At 35.8% G+C, this 18,366-nt stretch overlaps 2 protein-coding genes across 2 annotated transcripts; one reads left to right on the top strand and one right to left on the bottom strand.

Annotated features, from left to right (window-relative positions):
• Positions 1-427: 427 nt before the first annotated feature.
• Positions 428-6,717, top strand: LOC107817320 (protein NRT1/ PTR FAMILY 7.2-like). Its single transcript, XM_016643121.2, has 5 exons — positions 428-822; positions 2,959-3,073; positions 3,823-4,040; positions 4,155-4,714; positions 4,808-6,717. The coding sequence occupies exons 1-5, from the start codon at positions 760-762 to the stop codon at positions 5,673-5,675; spliced, it is 1,824 nt and encodes a 607-aa protein (XP_016498607.2). The 5' UTR covers positions 428-759; the 3' UTR covers positions 5,676-6,717.
• Positions 6,718-6,876: 159 nt separating this feature from the next.
• On the bottom strand, positions 6,877-14,273 carry LOC107761927 (arginase 1, mitochondrial). The gene is made up of 7 exons (XM_075217950.1): positions 13,951-14,273; positions 12,280-12,449; positions 11,404-11,563; positions 9,114-9,247; positions 8,061-8,270; positions 7,755-7,865; positions 6,877-7,443 (listed from the first exon to the last, which is right to left on the bottom strand). Exons 2-7 carry the CDS (start codon positions 12,418-12,420, stop codon positions 7,183-7,185), a joined length of 1,017 nt encoding a protein of 338 aa, XP_075074051.1. The 5' UTR covers positions 12,421-12,449; positions 13,951-14,273; the 3' UTR covers positions 6,877-7,182.
• Positions 14,274-18,366: the final 4,093 nt, after the last annotated feature.

Raw genomic sequence — 18,366 nt, forward strand, 5'->3', positions numbered from 1 at the left:
TCTTCCAAAATAAATGGGTTACTATCATTTCCTATTATTAATACGATATCTTGATTTAAGTAATATCATTTTGTTGAGACTTATGCAAATTTATTAATTATAATCAAAATAGCATTCGTGCTAGTAAAAAAAGAATGTGAAACTGTAGTTGAAATGATTGCTTTATTTTAGAAAAGATAAAATTCAAAGCTGCCCCCGCATTAAACCCGCACCGTATAAGAGTAACCCCCACCCGGCCGCCCCGCATCAAACAAGACCCGTCCGCTCCATTGCCATCCCTAGTTTTGGAAAAAGATGATCAATACATATATATCTAAAACTGATGTAATAAATGATGAAAGATGTGTAGGGACCAAAAACAATCTACAAAAAGGCTCCTTAGAAGGGATTTGCTGACCCAAGAAATTTACTTCAATTCATTTTGACTGTTTTGTGTTAGCTATATTCCAAACTTGTCGGCCATAGGCTGCTTTCACTTTTCTAATGTCAATTCTATGTCATTTATTTTGCCTATAAAAACCTCACTTCAAATTCCCAGACTTTCATGTTTACTCGCAGGTTTTTGCACTTTTACTGAAATAGACACATACATAGTCATTGCATGGTTCCCACGTAAGAGAAAATATATATTCCCCTAACTCTTACCCTCAAAACCCACATAATAAAGACTCTGCATTTTCACTATAAATTGCTGGTTTTAGTGCTCATTTTCTCTTCATTACATTCTGCCTTCCTTCTTTTATTTTCCTTCTTGGAGCCATGGACCCAAAACAGCAGTCTGCTGTCAGAGATGAATCCTCAGTTTCCATGAATGAATCCGAGGTACATTTTCACATCATTTTTGGTTAATTATTTGATTGTTTAGCTATATATATATGGTCTTGTTTGTATTTTTGGACTTTGTTGTATAGGATTCCTTTGGCTTTTCTTGTCCTATTCTGGTTCTTTAGCAAACAGCATTTGAGATCCAACTCTATGTGTATCATCTGTCCGAAAAAGTACACACGTATAGAACGAGTTAGATATACATTTCAGAATTCATTCTTTCGGCTCAAAATTCACACCGTCTAAATTATGAATCATCATTTAACAAACATAAGATTTCTGTATATACACCGTTGTAGTTGATTTGATATGAAAAAAAGAACAGAACAAAGAAAACAGCCGAAAGGTTTGGCTATGATAGAGCCAGCTGGGAGCTGAATTAATGCTTTGTGTGATAATTATAATATCTGATTGTTTAACATGAAAAATGGTAATCATCGTCCATCATTGTATTGTCACTTGTTTATCTGACCAAAAAGGATACAGCCATTAATTAATTTATATATGTATCTAAGCTGCCTAATTAATCAAATAAACGAAGAAAAGAAAATTAAAAGCATGCTTAACTTCACTAAAAAGTGACTTTAACTTTTCCTTAAACAAAAACTCGCCATTTGTATTAATGCATGCTTTCTTCTCGTGCATCATGCAAATGAAAACCTTCAAAAAGGTAATAATGGATTCCACCTACTTTTAGTTTTTACTCAATCTCTCAAGTGATCACATTGATTATAAGTTCATTGTTTCTCTTTCACTTTTTAAATAAAAGAAAGTCTGAACTACAAATATTTTTTAAAAGTACTGATTTTTACAGCTACTTAATAGATACAAATAGAGTTGTACAGTAGTTTTTTGCTGGAGAACACACCGAATGGCAATTTCACCTAATCTTTTCATCATGCATACGCTTTGTGTGGTATTATGTTCGCTTTGTTAGCTTCTAATTAACAACTACTAATTATTTTGTTTTATTTGCTATTTTCTCGGTAGTCCTTATCTTCAATCTCAAATCCATAAAATTCTGGTCCTCCCAATTATTTAGGACGTAAATCACCTTAAATACTTTTTGTTATTTATAGGTAATGGCATTTTATCATTCTTTCCATTTTTTGTTTCGATCAACAAAATATAAATTATACTATACTCGCTCCGGTCCATAATAAGTGACTAATTTATCTTTTTATTTTGGTCTAAGATAAGTGTACATTTATATAACCAAGAAAAAATTCAATTTGTTTTTTCAAAATTACCCTTATGTACATATCCCTAAAAAGTCTTTTACTCCTCACATTAACTACGTTGCAACATTTAACTAAGGGTAATTTAGTCACACTAACTAGAATTTAGTATTATTTCCTTAATGGGTGTGTCCAAGACATATTGGTCACTTATTGTGGACCGGAGGGAGTATTTTTTTTTTTTTTTTTAACATAGGAGGTTGTGGGTAGGGAAAGAGTATGATTTGGTGGAAAATGGACCTTGCACCTCTATGTCCAAGGTTCTAGGTACACTTCCAAGAAATGTGAGCTTAGATAGCCAGCTGAATTTAATACCAGATTAGCATTTTTCTCAGTCAAATTGATTATCCATTTTGAACACAAACTATTTGTTGAAACAGAAAAAGACATATAATCTAGAGTAAAGATTTGCATTTTGATTCCGCTCATAACTAAATTTTCTTTTGGAAAAAAAACTAAATGCTAATAGCCACCTTTGCATTATGTACTTTGTCAACTTTTATTTGGATTTCATGATCACCTCAGATTTATTGTGTCTACATCCAAATCTGACATAATCCTAAAAAAGTTACTCCTCTTTTTGACTCAACTTTTCAAAAACTTTTTACTAGAATTTGAACCAATGAGAAAGCTGAATTATCCCCTCTATATGGTCCCACACGATATTCTAATTTATTCTTATCAAAACAATTATTATAGGTAAGTCAAAGTTAATCGAAGTACCAAAAGAAAATCTTATACAACATTTTGTTTGTCTTCGTTTTTTTTTTTTAAGTGGGGTGGGAGAGAAAAAAAGGAAGCATGCTATATATTACTATATAATATGAAACCTCATGATATTTCATGAAAGGATATAATATTTGAAATGTGATATCTTTTTATGTATGGCCAACAGGAAGGGAAAAAGAGACTTTTGGATTGTTGTACAAAAGATGGATCAACAGACAGGCATGGGAAACCAGCAATCAAGGCAAAAACTGGTGGATGGAAAACTGGAGCTCTTTTATTAGGTCTACTAATTATACTCTTACTACCATAGTTCCCCCCTGCCACAACATTTTCCATTTAACCACTTATGATTATGATAATTTCAATACTCAGGACACAAAGAATAAAAGTCATATTTTTGTATATATAAAAAGAAGAGATAAAGTAATTAACGACTAATTAGATCAAGCCATTTGAAGAGAGTGGTTTAACCATAAAAATAGGGAAAGAAACTTTAAGACAGTTGAGATTAAAATAAAAATCTGTTCCATTCAAGAAAAGATCGAACAGCATGCATGGCCATTGTTCTAGAAAGGCTTAAGTTATATACACAGAAAATACAAAGAATTTTTACAATATCAGTAGTGTAATTTAACATGTTATACCAGGTTATTTACTTTATTTATCAAGTTATCATATCATATTTGTCGTAAACAATCACATGTTATTCCATTCATTAAACTTAATCTGATGTATAAAAATATTACATATTATCAGTGCATAAAACTTAAACTCTTTAGAGAAGGGCAGAGAAAGCGATTCACCCTTGCGTTGAAAACATACATCTACAAGAAGAAAGAAAATGAGGAGTTGGTTTGACGATGTCAAAATATACAAAGAGAACTAAGAAGTAGAAAAAACAGGAAGAACTCATATTTTCCAAGTTTATAACATACATTTACAAAGTGCTTAATATATAATTAAGCTGAAAATATCTGAATTAAACTTCTTTATGATAATATGGTAGCGTTGTGTTCTTTGCTTGATGCAGTCAGTGAAGGATTGGCTGCAGTTGCATTTACTGGAGTGGAAGTGAACATGGTTCTTTTCTCAAAGACTGTCTTAAGGCAGTCAAATGCTGAAGCAGCAAACATGTTCAGCAAATGGATGGGAACTCTTTATATTTTCTCTTTGCTTGGAGCTTTTCTAAGTGATTCCTACTTTGGAAGATACCTCACTTGCATTGTTTTTCTAGCTGTTATGAATGTTGTAAGTTATATTTTTTTCGGCACACCCCCTTAGGCCCCACAATCTATTTTCAAGATAATTGACGTTTCTAAATCGTGAGGATTCATATAGCCGATCCCAATTTGCTCTTTGCAGGGTTTGGTGGTATTGTCTCTGTTAACTCAAGCATTTATGCTTGAACCTGAAGGTTGTGGCAAGTTGGGAGAGCTTTGTAAACCACAATCACAAGTCGAGGTTGCCATGTTCTATTTATCGATATACTTACTAGCTCTTGGGAGTGGCTCTATAGAACCAGCACTTGCCACACTTGGAGCTGATCAATTTGATGAAGAGGATCCAGAAGAAAGTCGTTCCAAGACGAAATTCTTTAGCTACTTCTATGTTGCTCTAAATCTTGGATCATTGGTTGCAGAGACACTTCTGGTTTATATGGAAAACATGGGAAGATGGGTACTTGCCTTTTGGATATCTACAGCTTGTGGCTTTGTTGCTTTGCTCTCAATCATTAGTGGCGCCCCTAGGTACCGCCATATTAGACCTTGTTGCAACCCCATCTCCAGGTTCTCTCAGGTAATCATCGCTTCTATTAGGAAAATAAAGCTTACTGTTCCTTCACATGGAGAGGGGTTGTATGAAGCACGAAGCAGAAATGAAAAAGACAGCACCAGAAGAATCTCTCATACAGATGACTTCAAGTAAGCTTAGCTTGCCCTGTTTTAGGATCTTATAATGCTGATTAATTTCATCAACTCGAACATATGACACGTTCCTTTAACTTGTACGAATAGGTTTCTTGATCGAGCTGCAGTTGTAACCCCATCAGACATGCTAATATTACCTGATAAAAGTGAAACTCATAACCAATGGAGGCTATGTACTGTGACACAAGTTGAAGAAGTGAAATGTGTGCTAAGACTACTTCCAATATGGTTTTGCACAATATTGGCATCCATTGTCTTTGTGCAAGTGCTTTCTCTCTTCGTCGAGCAAGGATCTGCAATGAACACAAGCACAATGATCTCGGGGTTTCACATTCCACCAGCAAGCATGACATCATTTGACATCATAAGCACATCCACCTTCATCATTTGCTATGAGAAGATCATAATTCCTCTGTATGTGAAACTAACCAAAAGTAAGCCAAAGCTCCCGAGTGAGCTTCAAAGGATAGGGATTGGACTTGTCATTTCAACAGTAGCTATGGTGATTGCAGGTTTGGTTGAGCAACACAGACTAAGGTTTGCTAATGAAGGAGGGGAAGAGACAAGTTCCTTGAGTATTTTCTGGCAAACTCCACAATATGTGCTTGTCGGAGTAGGGGAAGCATTCATCTATGTTGCTCAGTGGGAATTTTTTGCATCACAAATTCCCGATAATCTGAAGAGCATGGGGCTTGGGTTGTCCATGTCTTCCTCAGCACTAGGTAGCTACTTGTGCAGCATTATATTTAGTGTGGTGATGAAGATCACAACAAGGCATGGAAAGCCAGGTTGGATACCTGCGAATTTAAACAACGGGCACTTGGATAGGTTTTTCTTCCTTTCAGCTGCTTTGACTGCACTAGATCTTGTACTATTTGTTGTGTGCGCTAAAAGGTATAAGTCTATAGCACTAGAAAAAAGAGAGATAGGACAAGAGATGGAAGCTACAGCTTGAACTAATCAAAATTGTAACAACTCCACAACAATTGTTCTATTGTTTAGGAAGAAACACAAAATGAAGTAGAGCATTGTGGAGCCTTACTCAAGAGGAAAGAAGAAAATTAAATAGAAACCAAAAGAAAGCATGCTTAATTAGATACTGAATGTGTTGTGTTTTGTGACAATCTTGGTATTGACAAAAACCTCCTTGCAATCTTGGTTTTGTTGTAATGCTTCATATATAGGATCATGTTAATGATAGAACAGTCATGTTTTCATGTTTCGGTAGAGTCCACTCTCAACTCACGGTAACAAGGCTTAAAATCTTTTGAACATTAGAACAGGCACTCATTCTACTGACTTCCAGTTGCAGGTCTTTAGCAATAGTTTTGTATCATTGTCATACCTATGTCACGTTAATGACTTTCAAAAAGCTATTTTAGGGACTGCAGTTTTCCTTCATAAATGTTTGCTTGTGGTTACAGAGTAAACTGAAGAGCATGCAGATTTGGACAATATTCAGACTAAGCTATAACACATATTACTGTGTCAACCAGTTAAACAAATCTCCACAAAAGAAAATGTTTTAAAGAAGGAAAACTGGGACTCCCTAGGAGCAATGCAGCCTCTATCTGCCTCGTGCACACTTTACATCTTAAATTATTTGGACCTGTAGCCCCCAAACATTGTGTTTGAAGTTTCTTTACATCTAAAAATAATTTTCTCCTAAAATTATTAAACTGGGTGGCTTAAAATATTAGGATGTATATAAAATTTTATAAAAAGGGCAACCCGCTGCAGTAAACTCCCGCTATGCGTGGGGTCCAGGGAAGGGCCGGACCACAAGGGTCTGTTGTACACGGCCTTACCTTGCATTTCTGCAAGAGGCTATTTCCACGACTCGAATCTGTGACCTCCTGGTCATATGGAAACAACTTTACCAGTTACGCCAAGGCTCCCCTTCATATATACAATTTATGCCCGGATAAAATCAATTCTTGTACAGTATATTGCTTTTGAATTATATAATGTTTAATGCATTTTCTCTATTTTTTAAAAAAAAAGATTAATAAACATCCGTACACAACAAGATTTGCATTACTTTCTCTTATTCTATAAGTGAGAGTTTAGCAGTTCTCCGTCAACATGTCTGTTTCACTACAAGGTTATTTCCGAAATTTCATACTTTATCTGCTTGGGCCTAGTACCAGTTATAAGTAGGAGCAGCGAAGAAAGCTTATTTTGGGAGGTGAGTTTACAGATATCCCAATCAATGACATGAATTAATTATCATTGTCTAATTTGATCTTGCAATGAAAAACTGAGCATCTACTAGGCCTACCTGATACTTCCATTTTAAGTTCTAATACGGTTTCAGTGCTACAATAAGGTGAATAAACACTTTCTTTGGTGCTTATCCTCTATTAAACTTCCCAATAAAAGTGAGTATAAATCTAACGCAAGCGGTCTATATAGGATGCACAGTATTGCGTCCTTCATAAATTTAGAATAACCTGTGCAGATCACTTGGATATCTTGGCAGTAAGTTCTCTTACCAGCTTCGCAGCAACCATTGCAGTCATGCCATCAACAGTATCACGCTGTGGGTTGAACTCAACAACATCAGCACCAACAACATCCGCTTGAAGGTTATGCAGTATGTTTAGAACATCACGGAAAGAGAGACCGCCTGGTTCTATATGAGATACTCCGGGAGCAAATGCTGGATCCATACAGTCGATATCCACAGAAATATACACGCCCTTCGCACCTTCACCAAGTTTCTGAAATGTACAAAAGTATTTACCAATTGAGATTATCAATGTAGCAAATAAATGATGAAATGCCAGTGTATAGGCATTCGAGGTCTGGCAGTGTTTACATTTGATAACATAACGCAAAATATGAAACCAAAGGGGATAACTTATAGTAGGATATACAGAGAATCAGAGAGAAATATGAGAGTAGTATGCATCTGGAATAGACTCAGCACATTTGAAACTCCTGAACTGATGAACACGTTTGCAAGTATATAATTTGGGGAGAAGAAAGAAGAGTGGAAGGGAAAGGAAAGAGATGGTAAAGAAAGACAGACCAGATTCTCCAAAAATTGGCGGTCTCTGGAAAAAGTTCGCATTTCGTATTGCTCCACGCCAAACCTTTTTCCTTGTTCACGACCTTCTTTTGTAATTGATCTAATTCCCACCTACAAACAAGATCAAGGGTTTTGTTAAACAATTTCTAAGGTTTATGCTAGCGAGAGTAAGCTACTTGTAAACCCAAAGAGTACATCATTGAACAGCTTATCCTATCGCAGGAGAGATCGTTTTACATAGGAATGCAAGAAATGTAGTACAAAGTTATACATGCTTAGTTGGTCTATAGGGAAAATTTAGATTACTTGCAAAAGCCGTCGAGCGTAACCACCCTCCATAATTCGTGCAAAGCTTGATGCATGTGAATATTTGTTTCCTTCAAAGGAATGGTAAATATCAGGATGAGCATCAAGGTGAAGGATATCAATAGGTCCTCCAAGCTTTTCAGACACAGCTCTTACAACAGGATAGGATATGGAGTGATCACCCCCTAACACCAAGGGGCGCAATGGATCCTGAAAAGTCAATATGAGAATTGAATTAACAAATTATTAAGTACGGGAAAAAGAAAAGAAACCGAAGCATATAAACCATTGCCTAATAAGAACTACTTTGAGTAGAGTTCATAATTGTAGAGAATTGTTTATCCCGACATCAAAGTATATTAACATTCCATTCAGAAGCAAGGAAATCATACAACAAAAGTGAGTTTTGATGTTTCATTGGATAACAGCTGGGAAAAGCTGATTTCTTTCATTCAACGGAAGATCTTTTTCTGTTTAGTTGTTCACTTTGAGGTGAAAAAATTGGCTAGGACTATTGTGGCAGTACAGAAAGGCAACAATATTTTGATGCCCATATAGTCATCAGTAAACTGTCTCAAGCAGGTCCTTCCAGCTCCAAAAATCATGTTATGGATAAAAGATCCATGAGAACAGCATATGAGGTCATGAAGAGAACTCTCCTTTACCCTTTTTAACTTCTCTTAGATATGGATGAAGGTGAGAGCTAATTTTTCACATTGGTAACTTCAAATAATATACATAGAAAAGATAAAGTTAAAGCTAAAATTCTAGAATAGAGCAGGTAGGAGTCAAATGTAAGAAAAAGAAATACTCTAAATTATATCTTTTTTGTTTCCTGGTTTTGGGTGGGAGGGGGTTTCGGAAGTTTGATATGACGTTATAAAATGGATTTAGTAAATTCTCTAACTTGAATGGGTGCGGGGGGGTGGGTGGGTGGGGTGGGCGGCGGCCCTCCCACCGTTCTAGCAAGGCCTATGATTTTAGTATCCATCCCTTGCAGAAAAAGGACACCAAATACTTTCTCAGAAGTTATTTACATAAAAGATGGTTTACCTCCTCCATCACTAGCTTGACAGATTCACTTATGATACTCATCAACCTATCATCATCAACGCCACTATCTCGCAACTCTTGAACTGGCACATCACCAACATCGGTTAAGATGCGTGAATCATTTAATTCTTTTCCTGCATAATAGAAATAACTTGTTTAGATTTCAGATTTCGAATATCGGTGAGCTAAAAGGAATGTCAACATGTATAGTGAAAATTGCCGATAATAACATTCAAGAGGTTCAGCAAATTAGACTGAGTGTCTGGCTGTTCAAGCAATCAGATAGCACTTTTTGGTGCTACTTTATGGTGTGACTTCCTGGTGGTACTTGAACTTTTACTTGTCCAGAAGGATCCGTCAAATAGAGAAAATCTTCCAAACAACATTGATCAGTTGCTGAAAAGCTGATCAGTAGATGCAAGAGATGAATAGGAGGAACAAGGAAGACCGAATTACTCTAGATCAAGGGGTCATAGCAGAAAAGGGAACATGAAATAGTGATTGATTCCCTTCAGATTTTGAGCAAAACCGGAAGAGCGACCATAAGCTTCAAGCCACACATGGTTAAAACGATTTAGAACATCAAGTTTCTTCGTTAAGATTCAATTGTTTATTTTTCTTTTTCTCTCTTGGGTCCAACCAATAATCTTTGAAACTTCATTACAATTCACTATTCCTTTAGTATCATGTTCTATTGACACATAAAAGGAAATTAAACTGCTCTACTAAAAGGTAAGATCATTTCCGAGTTTTAATGGCATTGTAGTGCATTAGCCGAAAAATTGCTCAATCTAGGCTACTAAGCTTTACAAAAATGTAATATAGTATGCTAACCAGCAATGCAACATTTCTCTTAATCATAGAACATCCAAGCAACAGCAGAAAAGCGTCAGATATCCAAAATGAAAGTTAGCACCAAGACAACGGAATTTCTACAGCAATGAACTAAATACATAACCTCTACCTAGCAGCTTAAGGTTTTCGATGAGATGAATATTTATCAGGGTACAGCAGACATGGGTCTCGAATTCGAGTGTCACTATTGACCATCACAAAAATACTTACGTGCTTGGCACAATGAAAATTAGGCCCGACCATGATGGAGCTGCAATCTAAAATAAATAAATAGAAAATATCCATTTTTAACAGTTTAAATCTGTCGATGAGCCAGTTCACACACTTCAACAAAACCGACAACAGAGGAGGCCAAAACACCGAGGTATCTGGCAAATGAACCAAATAGACATGCGCAGCAGCTCGAGCTGGAGATAGAACGGCTACTAATAAATGCAGAGAAAAAGATTTACGAAGTGAATGATTCTGACCACTTATCTACTAATATAATTGAAAGCTACACTTCGCGTCAAGATAAAATTTTGGATAAAGGGGCTAGCCCGTTTGGCCAAGCTGCAAAAATCAGTTTATTTTGAGAAGTGCTTTTTTTCAAAAGTGTTTTTCTCAAAAGTACTTTTGGTGAGAAGCAGTTTGTGTTTGGCTAATTAGTTTGAAAAGCACTTCTGAGCAGCAATTAGTGTTTGGCCAAGCTTTAAAAAACTGCTTCTAAGTGTATTTTTCTCAAAAGTGCTTCTCAAAAAAGTGCTTTTTGGAGAGAAGCTACTTTTTTCTGCTTCTCCAAAATTGCTTCTGCTTCTCCTCAAAAGCACTTTTTTTCCTTCCAGAAGCTTGGCAAACACCTCAATTTTTGGCCAAAAGTGCTTTTGGCCAAAAAAAAGCACTTTTGGCCAAAAATAAGCTTGGCCAAACAGGCTATAGGTTGGCTGGTGTAACCACTGCTGAACTAAGGTTTTGGGTTCAAACACCTACATCTTCTTTACAATTTCCGACCCCGCCACCCCCTTCCCTCTCATGATTAAATTAAACAATTTCACAGTAGTGCATTCTTCCTTACACAACATGATGAAAGTGATTATTCACTTTCCAGACTTCTGTATAGTAATTACATGGAAATGCAGATGGTTCTGCAAATAATATGTATTGCACTCTTTAGTCACTACACATAGATTTTCAAAAATGACATGAGGAGAACCCCCCCCCCTCCCCCCGGGGGTAGGGGGTGGGGGATGGGATGTCTTTCACCATATATATCAAAATCTCAACTGCAACTAGATCTGATATTGGATAGAATGAGTATAAAGCTTAACCCAATATTTATTGAATATGGGATTGTGATTTGATGTTCCCCAAGGAAATTATAGTCTTTTGAAACTCATCTCGCACGAAGTAAATGATGTGAAGAATAATCGTTTTAACAGGTAGATACTTGATTTACCTTCCTCAGTCGTGGAGTTAGTGCTGCCACACCAAATGGCCTCTCGTATACGAGGAGGAGCAAATGCTGGCCCCTGGAGAAATGAAGAGTTATGTCCCAAAGGAACTCCAAGAAGAGACGTTGAGGCCACAGCACCTCCGAGAGCACGAATAAGCTCTCCCTGTAAGAATAAACTAAAAAGATCAGGAAGGGAATAAGGTCATTCATTCACGTCAACGGTCTTACAGAAAAATAACTCAATCGTCAAAGCAGAACCAACTTGTAGGTCAGTGCGAACGAGAAACAACAAGCCCTAAAGGGAGAGCTTGTAAGACAATGCAACAGAAGTAGCTGCTAGCTTCTTTCTCTCCTTCTCTCCTGGTACCCTATGTTCTATACTATCCTTAACCATGATAAGGAAATTGACCATTATCATATTAGGATACACCTTCCACTTTCCCATTGCATTTGTATGACTAGATTAAGTGATGATGTAGGGATACAGACCAAGCAGAAAGTTAACACTGCTTTTAAAATGGCAAACAATACAAAACCTAAAAATATCTCTGCTGCTGGCGAAATGTTGTCATGCATATCATTTCCAGTCATACATAAAACTTTTTTCTAATGATTATTATCATATGTAAAACTACTTTACATAATAACTCAATGCTGAATCTACAAACACCCACGCCATTAAGAACCACCAAGATAAACCAAAGAAAGCTTTTGCATGGGTGCTGTTAGGCCATTAGTTCAAAACCCTTGTACAAAAGGTTCTACTCACAACTAGTACTTACACAATTAGCTTGCTGTAGCCAAATACAAAAATACTAATGCATATCATATCACCATAGTTGCCCACTCAAAATTACATTCTTCCACATCCTACATTACCTTAAGCTTTGCTCTTTCACGAATAAGTGTAAGAGATGCTTCTATAACACGATTCTGTCCTTTTTCTACTAATTCTTTTGGAACATTCGCCGCGTTCAATTTCTGCATATAGTGGATTCCCATCCTTCCTGCACACTTCATATTTGCTAATTCTGGTTATCCTGCAAAGTCTGGTCAACATAGAAAAACAAAAAGACATACAACTTAATACAAAAATCTAAAGTTGCTAAACAGACAAGAACAAGACAACATAGAGAGAAACTAACAAAGCATGAAGTGACGCAACAAAATTCACCAGATCTATTATATGACCTATCTTCAACGGTTGGTCATGTTTATGAACAAACATCAACCACCAAATTGCTATGTTTTTCCTACTTAAATCCCCAAAAGAAGAGAGGACACTTAGAAAAGACCCTCCACAAGTCTGTTAAGATTTCAAGCCAACCATGGCATATCTACAGGAATAAGTCTGCTTTTTCAAGAAGAGCTTTTCAATTTTGCAATTGTTTCTGGTAAAAGGGTTTGTCGTCAATCAAATTGTGAACATACAGAAAGGCATAGTATAGTTAAGTCATGTCACCACCAAAAACAACTACATCTCACCCCTCAGTCCCAAAAGAGTTGGGGTCGGCTACATGAATCCTCACTGACCATATGTCTCCAGCTGAGCTCAACTCATGTCATCGTCATATTGAATAAAAATAAAAGCAATTAAATATACATAAATAATATTAAAGAGGTTGTGAGTTCGAATCTCCCCAAGAGGGGTTGCTCTGCTGGTAAGCAACCCCCACTTCCAACCGAGAGGTTGTGAGTTCGAGTCTCCCCAAGAGCAAGGTGGGAAGTTCTTGGAGGGAAGGATGTCGGGGGTCTATTTGGAAACAGTCTCTCTACCCTAGGGTAGGGGTAAGGTCTGCGTACATACTACCCTCCCCAGACCCCACTAAGTGGGATTATACTGGGTTGTTGTTGTTGTTGTTGTAAGTATAAAAGTTGCAGGACTCTGATATGGGAATTGCGAACCCCGACCTCTGCTGGCTTGGGAAATACGAAACAGGGTTCACATTTGCGAATATCTTTTTCTTCCATCAGATAGTGAAAAAATAGAAGGGAAGGAAAAACAAGCAAGGAAAAAAGAAAAAATCAAACTTTTTCCTTGACCGAAGATCCTCCAAAATAGGAATTTTTTACTCAAGCTAAACAGCCAAACCCATGTTCATATTCCCGTACAATTTCCAGTTCCTAGCTATTCTTTGGTTAATCAACCAAAAGTATAGCAATTTTCTTTAACTCCCATTATTTTTTATCTTTCTTGGAAGAGCTAAACTTCCTCTGTAAACGGAAATAGTACAACCCAACAACAGACGTACATACTTATAGATGAACAATGTTTAAAGAAGCACCAAATTCAAGAACCAAAGCTTACTTCTTGAATGGCAAGAAAAAGCAATATTTATTGGGAAGAAGGACGAAGAAGGCTTGGAAGGTGATATAGTAACAAAACAGCAAAGGTATCAAATTTGCAGATAACATATTTAAATAAGCACATAATTCAAGACAGAAAAAGCTTAATTGTTGAAGGGTAAAAGATTAACATAGTAGTAAGAAGGAAAAGAATAAGGTTCTAAATAGGGTATGAAGAGGAACAAAGCGAGAAAGTGATCATACCTGCAAGAAGCAGAGGCAAACAACAGGTCAAGAGAACCGAGAGTTGAATAGATCTAAGGGAGAAAGGGTTGTGGAAGGACAGAAGAGCGAAGGTGGAGAAGGGGCATGCAGTCCTTTTTGTAGTTGGTAATATTTGCTGCTTGCAGCAAATGGAGTGTGAAAAATGGAGTCTTGCCAATAATATTAGTGATCCAACTAGATTAGCGCACTTCGCACGTAATCACTGACTGCTAAACCCAATCCATCCCCTATCGCTAAACGGATTTGTCCGACCAACCTAATTAAATATTCTTGATACCCCTCCTGGCTCCTGCTTGATTTTAGATAGCACGAGACGAATGGATTTTTCATTTTATAGTCTGCTTCTTCAAAGTCAAAAATATATTTTTTAAAATCTTTTTTTTAAGTTAAAGTATTTGGTCCACTTTTATAAGGAAAAAGTATTTTTTAATATATGCATAAACAATTTTGGAGAAACAGAAAAAAGTAGTTTCTTTTCGAATGCATTTTTGAGAAAAATACACTTAGAAACACTTTTGGTTGTTCAGAAATAATTTTTAAATTAACTAGTCAAACACAAATTGTTGCTCACCGAAATTACTTTTAAGAAAAGCACTTATCAAAATAAACTGATTTTAAAAGCTTAGTTGAACATGTTATTAATCCAGTTACATACTAATACAGTATCCAAATACTTAATACAGTATTTTGAGAATTGAATTGATCATTGAGCAGAGATAGAGATGTTAATGATAATACAATTCCTTCAATCCGCCCAAACTTGGACAGGTTGAACCAAGTATTTTGACGAATTATTTTGAGCATAGCCAAGTTAATCTATCTAGATGCTCGGGTCAATCTGAATTGTATACGTAGCCCCAGTTGACTAATTATAAAACTTATTAAATTATAACCTATTGTTTAGTCTAAATTGATCCTCCACTTTAATTCAATAAAAAACAATCAAATTATAACCTAACTCATTCATGATTTCGATATTTTTTATTCAACTAATTGTAGTTAACTCGTCCATCATATGTTTGACTATTTGTCGTTGAGGAATAATTAGAGGGAAGTGAATGGAAATAAATTGAGTTACCCAAATTTGGCAGCTGACGACATCAGCTACTTTTTGGCCCGTTTCCCGTTGCATATCACACTCTTCTATGTGCCAATTCACAATCACGGACGCAATTGGGCGGCTGACACCATCTCATTGGCCAACCACACTAAACTTCTCTAACGTCATCATGGTTAAGGCCAGAGAGAAAAGTAAATGCAAAGTTCTAGCTCCATATTAAAATCTGTCCTCCATTTTTTTTTTGAAGAGAAAGGAAGTCGCTGGTAGGATTCTCATTTGGGAAAAGTACGCCAAACGTCAAATTTATCGTTTGTAAATATACTTTTCACAAATTTACTAGCCGTAGCTATATTTAAATTTTATAGCATATTTATAAAATAAAAATTAATTATTTTGAACTGAAATAAGAGAGTAACAAGCTCACGTAGCCTAGTTAATTAGAGCAGTCGTTTCGTTAGCGGAGATCTTAAGTTCGGCTTTCAGCAAGAGAATTTTATCTTTATGTATTTCTGTATTCGCCTTGGTTGTATTCGTTGCGCGAACGAATACAATAGACACATGCTATGTTCGTTGCATGTTTGAATACAAGTGATACAAGCTTGTAATAATTAAACAGTAGCTACAAATAATAATGAATAGTTACTAGACTCTAAACTATAATATTTTACGAAAAATCCTTTTCAATTTTCATGTCACCCACTGGGCCTACATCAGATCAATTGCAGGCCTGAGATTCACTATTGGACTGTTTGTATGGTTTAAACCCGAGCCCAGTGAAAGTAACCCGTTGACGCTCGGAGCAAGTGATCTAATATGGTAAAAATGGCGTGTAGTAGTCACTAAATAAGGGTGTATTTAATTTTTATCCACTATTTAAAATGCTTATCAAAAATAGCCACTACTAAGGGGAAAAAACACAATTACCCTTTCTCTATTTCTTGTATAATCCCAAAATCGACGAAAACCCTTATTTTCATTCGTTCAGAGTTAAGACGAGAGCGGTTCACGGTTCCGTGTTCTGCGCTTCTTCATCTTCCTCGCATGCAAACTGCAATCTCAGTTAAACTTTTGCTCATTCATCTTCTCTGTCATCTTTTGTCAATCGCGACTGGTAATATGTTTTTTTTATTCATTTTTGTTTTTCTTTATGTGTAAGTTGGTTCAATGTCGTGTGAAGTATGTGTGAAATTTCAAAAATTAGCATTATATGTTGATTCAGTGTAGTATATTTTGTGTGATTCTGTTTTTGATAAATTTTTAGTGTGTGAAATTTGAAATGTGTTTGTGGTTGATTCAATATATTTGATTATGTAGGTATATTTCATAAAAATAGTCGTAGAAATTCATAAGCTTACTGTGATTATGAATTTTCAGTTAACTGTGTTCATTAAATGTAAGGAAGAAACGACATTAAATTTTGTAGTTGGAATTCAAAGTTAAGGATTGATTGTCGTAACTTTTGCACATGAAACTTGAAGTTAAGGACTAAGTGTCCTTAACTTTGGATGTTGAAAGTATAAGTTAAGGACTGTATTTCCTTAACCTATGCACTTACAATTTAAAGTTAAGGACTGATTGTCCTTAACTTTTGCACATGAAACTTGAAGTTAAGGACTAAGTGTCCTTAACTTTGGAAGTTGAAAGTATAAGTTAAGGACTGTATTTCTTTAACGTTTGCACTTAAAATTTAAAGTTAAGGATTGTATATGCTTAACTTTTAAACTTGAAATTTTAAGCTAAGTCCTAATCTTTGTTTGTTTTTCCTTCTTTTCTAGTGTTATAATGGAAGGCGATCATTTGTTCGATTTTGACGATTGGCGTAATTTTCTGGTACATTGGAAAGGAGATTTTCAATATAAGGAAACAATTAAAAGTTTTTTGTCGAATAGACAATGGAAGAAATTGAGGGAAAGTATTTTTGGCAACTTCTTCAGATTACAAAGTGTGAAGTTCTCGGGTAAACTTATGCACTGTGTATTGCTTTCTGAAATTGTTAGTAATGAACCTGATTCGATGACCTTCAAGGTATTTGACCGTGATATTAAGTTTACTCGTGATGCATTCCATATTATTACTGGTTTGAAGTCTTATTCGTCGCTTGACATGAAAGGTTTAAATGAGAAAGAGAATAGGCTTTTAAGAGTCTATTTCCCTGGAAAGGACAAAATTGAGTTGGCTGATTTGTATAGTTTTATTTCTAGTCGCTCACATGGTACAACTTCATCATTTGCTGGTAGTGATGATGATGCTTTGAAGTTGGCAACACTCTATTTTGTTGAGTCGGTTTTGATGGGCAAGAGGAAAAATAGGAATGTGTCGGAGCAAATAATGAAAATTGTTGACGATGATGCACTTTGCGCTTCCTTCAACTGGGGCTCTCTTGCTTATGGGACGCTATTAAAATCATTGAAGAGTTGCTTGAAATCAAATGAGAATGATGTTGAGAAGGAGAAAGAGAAAGAAAAAGATATTGATAGCTACACTTTAGTTGGCTTTCCTTTTGCGTTTTGTGTCTGGATTATGGAAGTACTTCCTATTTTCCAAGAGAAACAATTTGTGAACTTCAAAGAAGCTGGTTATCCTCGAATGTTATGTTATTCTGAAATGAAGTCCCCGCAATTTGATGCTCTTTGTAGAAAATATTTCCATAATGAAAAAGTAAGTTAATATAATTACTATCTCTTTTTTTGTTTATTTGTTTTAGTTATGTATACTTATGTTTAGTTTTTCTTATATAATAGGTGTTTAAGTTGATTGAAGTTTCACCCTTTATTCCCGTGGAAGAAGAAGGTACAGAGCCTCTTTGTGTGGAGGAGCCAGTTTCACAAGATCGAGGCTCAAGGTCTTCTTCCACACAATTTGACGAAGGCGTACTTAAGGAAATTGTTAGAGTATGTGTTTCTGCCTTTGAATAGTATTAGTTTTTTATTTGATTATTTCTTGCTTACGAACACCTTTTTTTATATTATGTTTTTTGATTCAGAGATTATCAGAGAGTTTTAAGAAGAATTTGCAAGCAGAAGTTACCAGAGTTAATCAGAAAATTGTTGTATCAGAAAAAAAGATTGAGAATGAAATCAAGGTAATTTCAGTTAGTCCAACTTTAGGATTTTGTGTCCTTAAATTTTGAACTTGGAATTGAAAGATAAGGACTTCTTGTCCTTAACTTTTGAACTTTGAAATGAAACTTAAGGACATCATGCCCTTAAGTTTTGAACTTGGAATTCAAAGTTAAGGACTTCTTGTCCTTAACTTTTGAACTTGGAGTTCAAACTTAAGGATTGCATGTCCTTAAGTTTTGAACTTTGAGTTCAAACTTAAGGACTGTCTGTCCT

The sequence above is a fragment of the Nicotiana tabacum genome, chromosome 7, assembly GCF_000715075.1.
Source record: "Nicotiana tabacum cultivar K326 chromosome 7, ASM71507v2, whole genome shotgun sequence".
NCBI classification, from domain to species: Eukaryota; Viridiplantae; Streptophyta; class Magnoliopsida; order Solanales; family Solanaceae; genus Nicotiana; species Nicotiana tabacum.

Excerpts from the sequence above, each read along its gene's own strand:
- LOC107817320 (XM_016643121.2), top strand. The coding sequence starts at position 760 with ATGGACCCAAAACAGCAGTCTGCTGTCAGAGATGAATCCTCAGTTTCC. Across the intron at positions 4,041-4,154 it reads TTCTAGCTGTTATGAATGTT|GGTTTGGTGGTATTGTCTCT; the intron begins GTAAGTTATATT and ends TGCTCTTTGCAG. Across the intron at positions 4,715-4,807 it reads TCTCATACAGATGACTTCAA|GTTTCTTGATCGAGCTGCAG; the intron begins GTAAGCTTAGCT and ends TTGTACGAATAG.
- LOC107761927 (XM_075217950.1), bottom strand. The coding sequence starts at position 12,420 with ATGAAGTGTGCAGGAAGGATGGGAATCCACTATATGCAGAAATTGAAC. Across the intron at positions 8,271-9,113 it reads TCAAGCTAGTGATGGAGGAG|GATCCATTGCGCCCCTTGGT; the intron begins GTAAACCATCTT and ends TTGACTTTTCAG. Across the intron at positions 7,444-7,754 it reads GCCAATTTTTGGAGAATCTG|AAACTTGGTGAAGGTGCGAA; the intron begins GTCTGTCTTTCT and ends TGTACATTTCAG.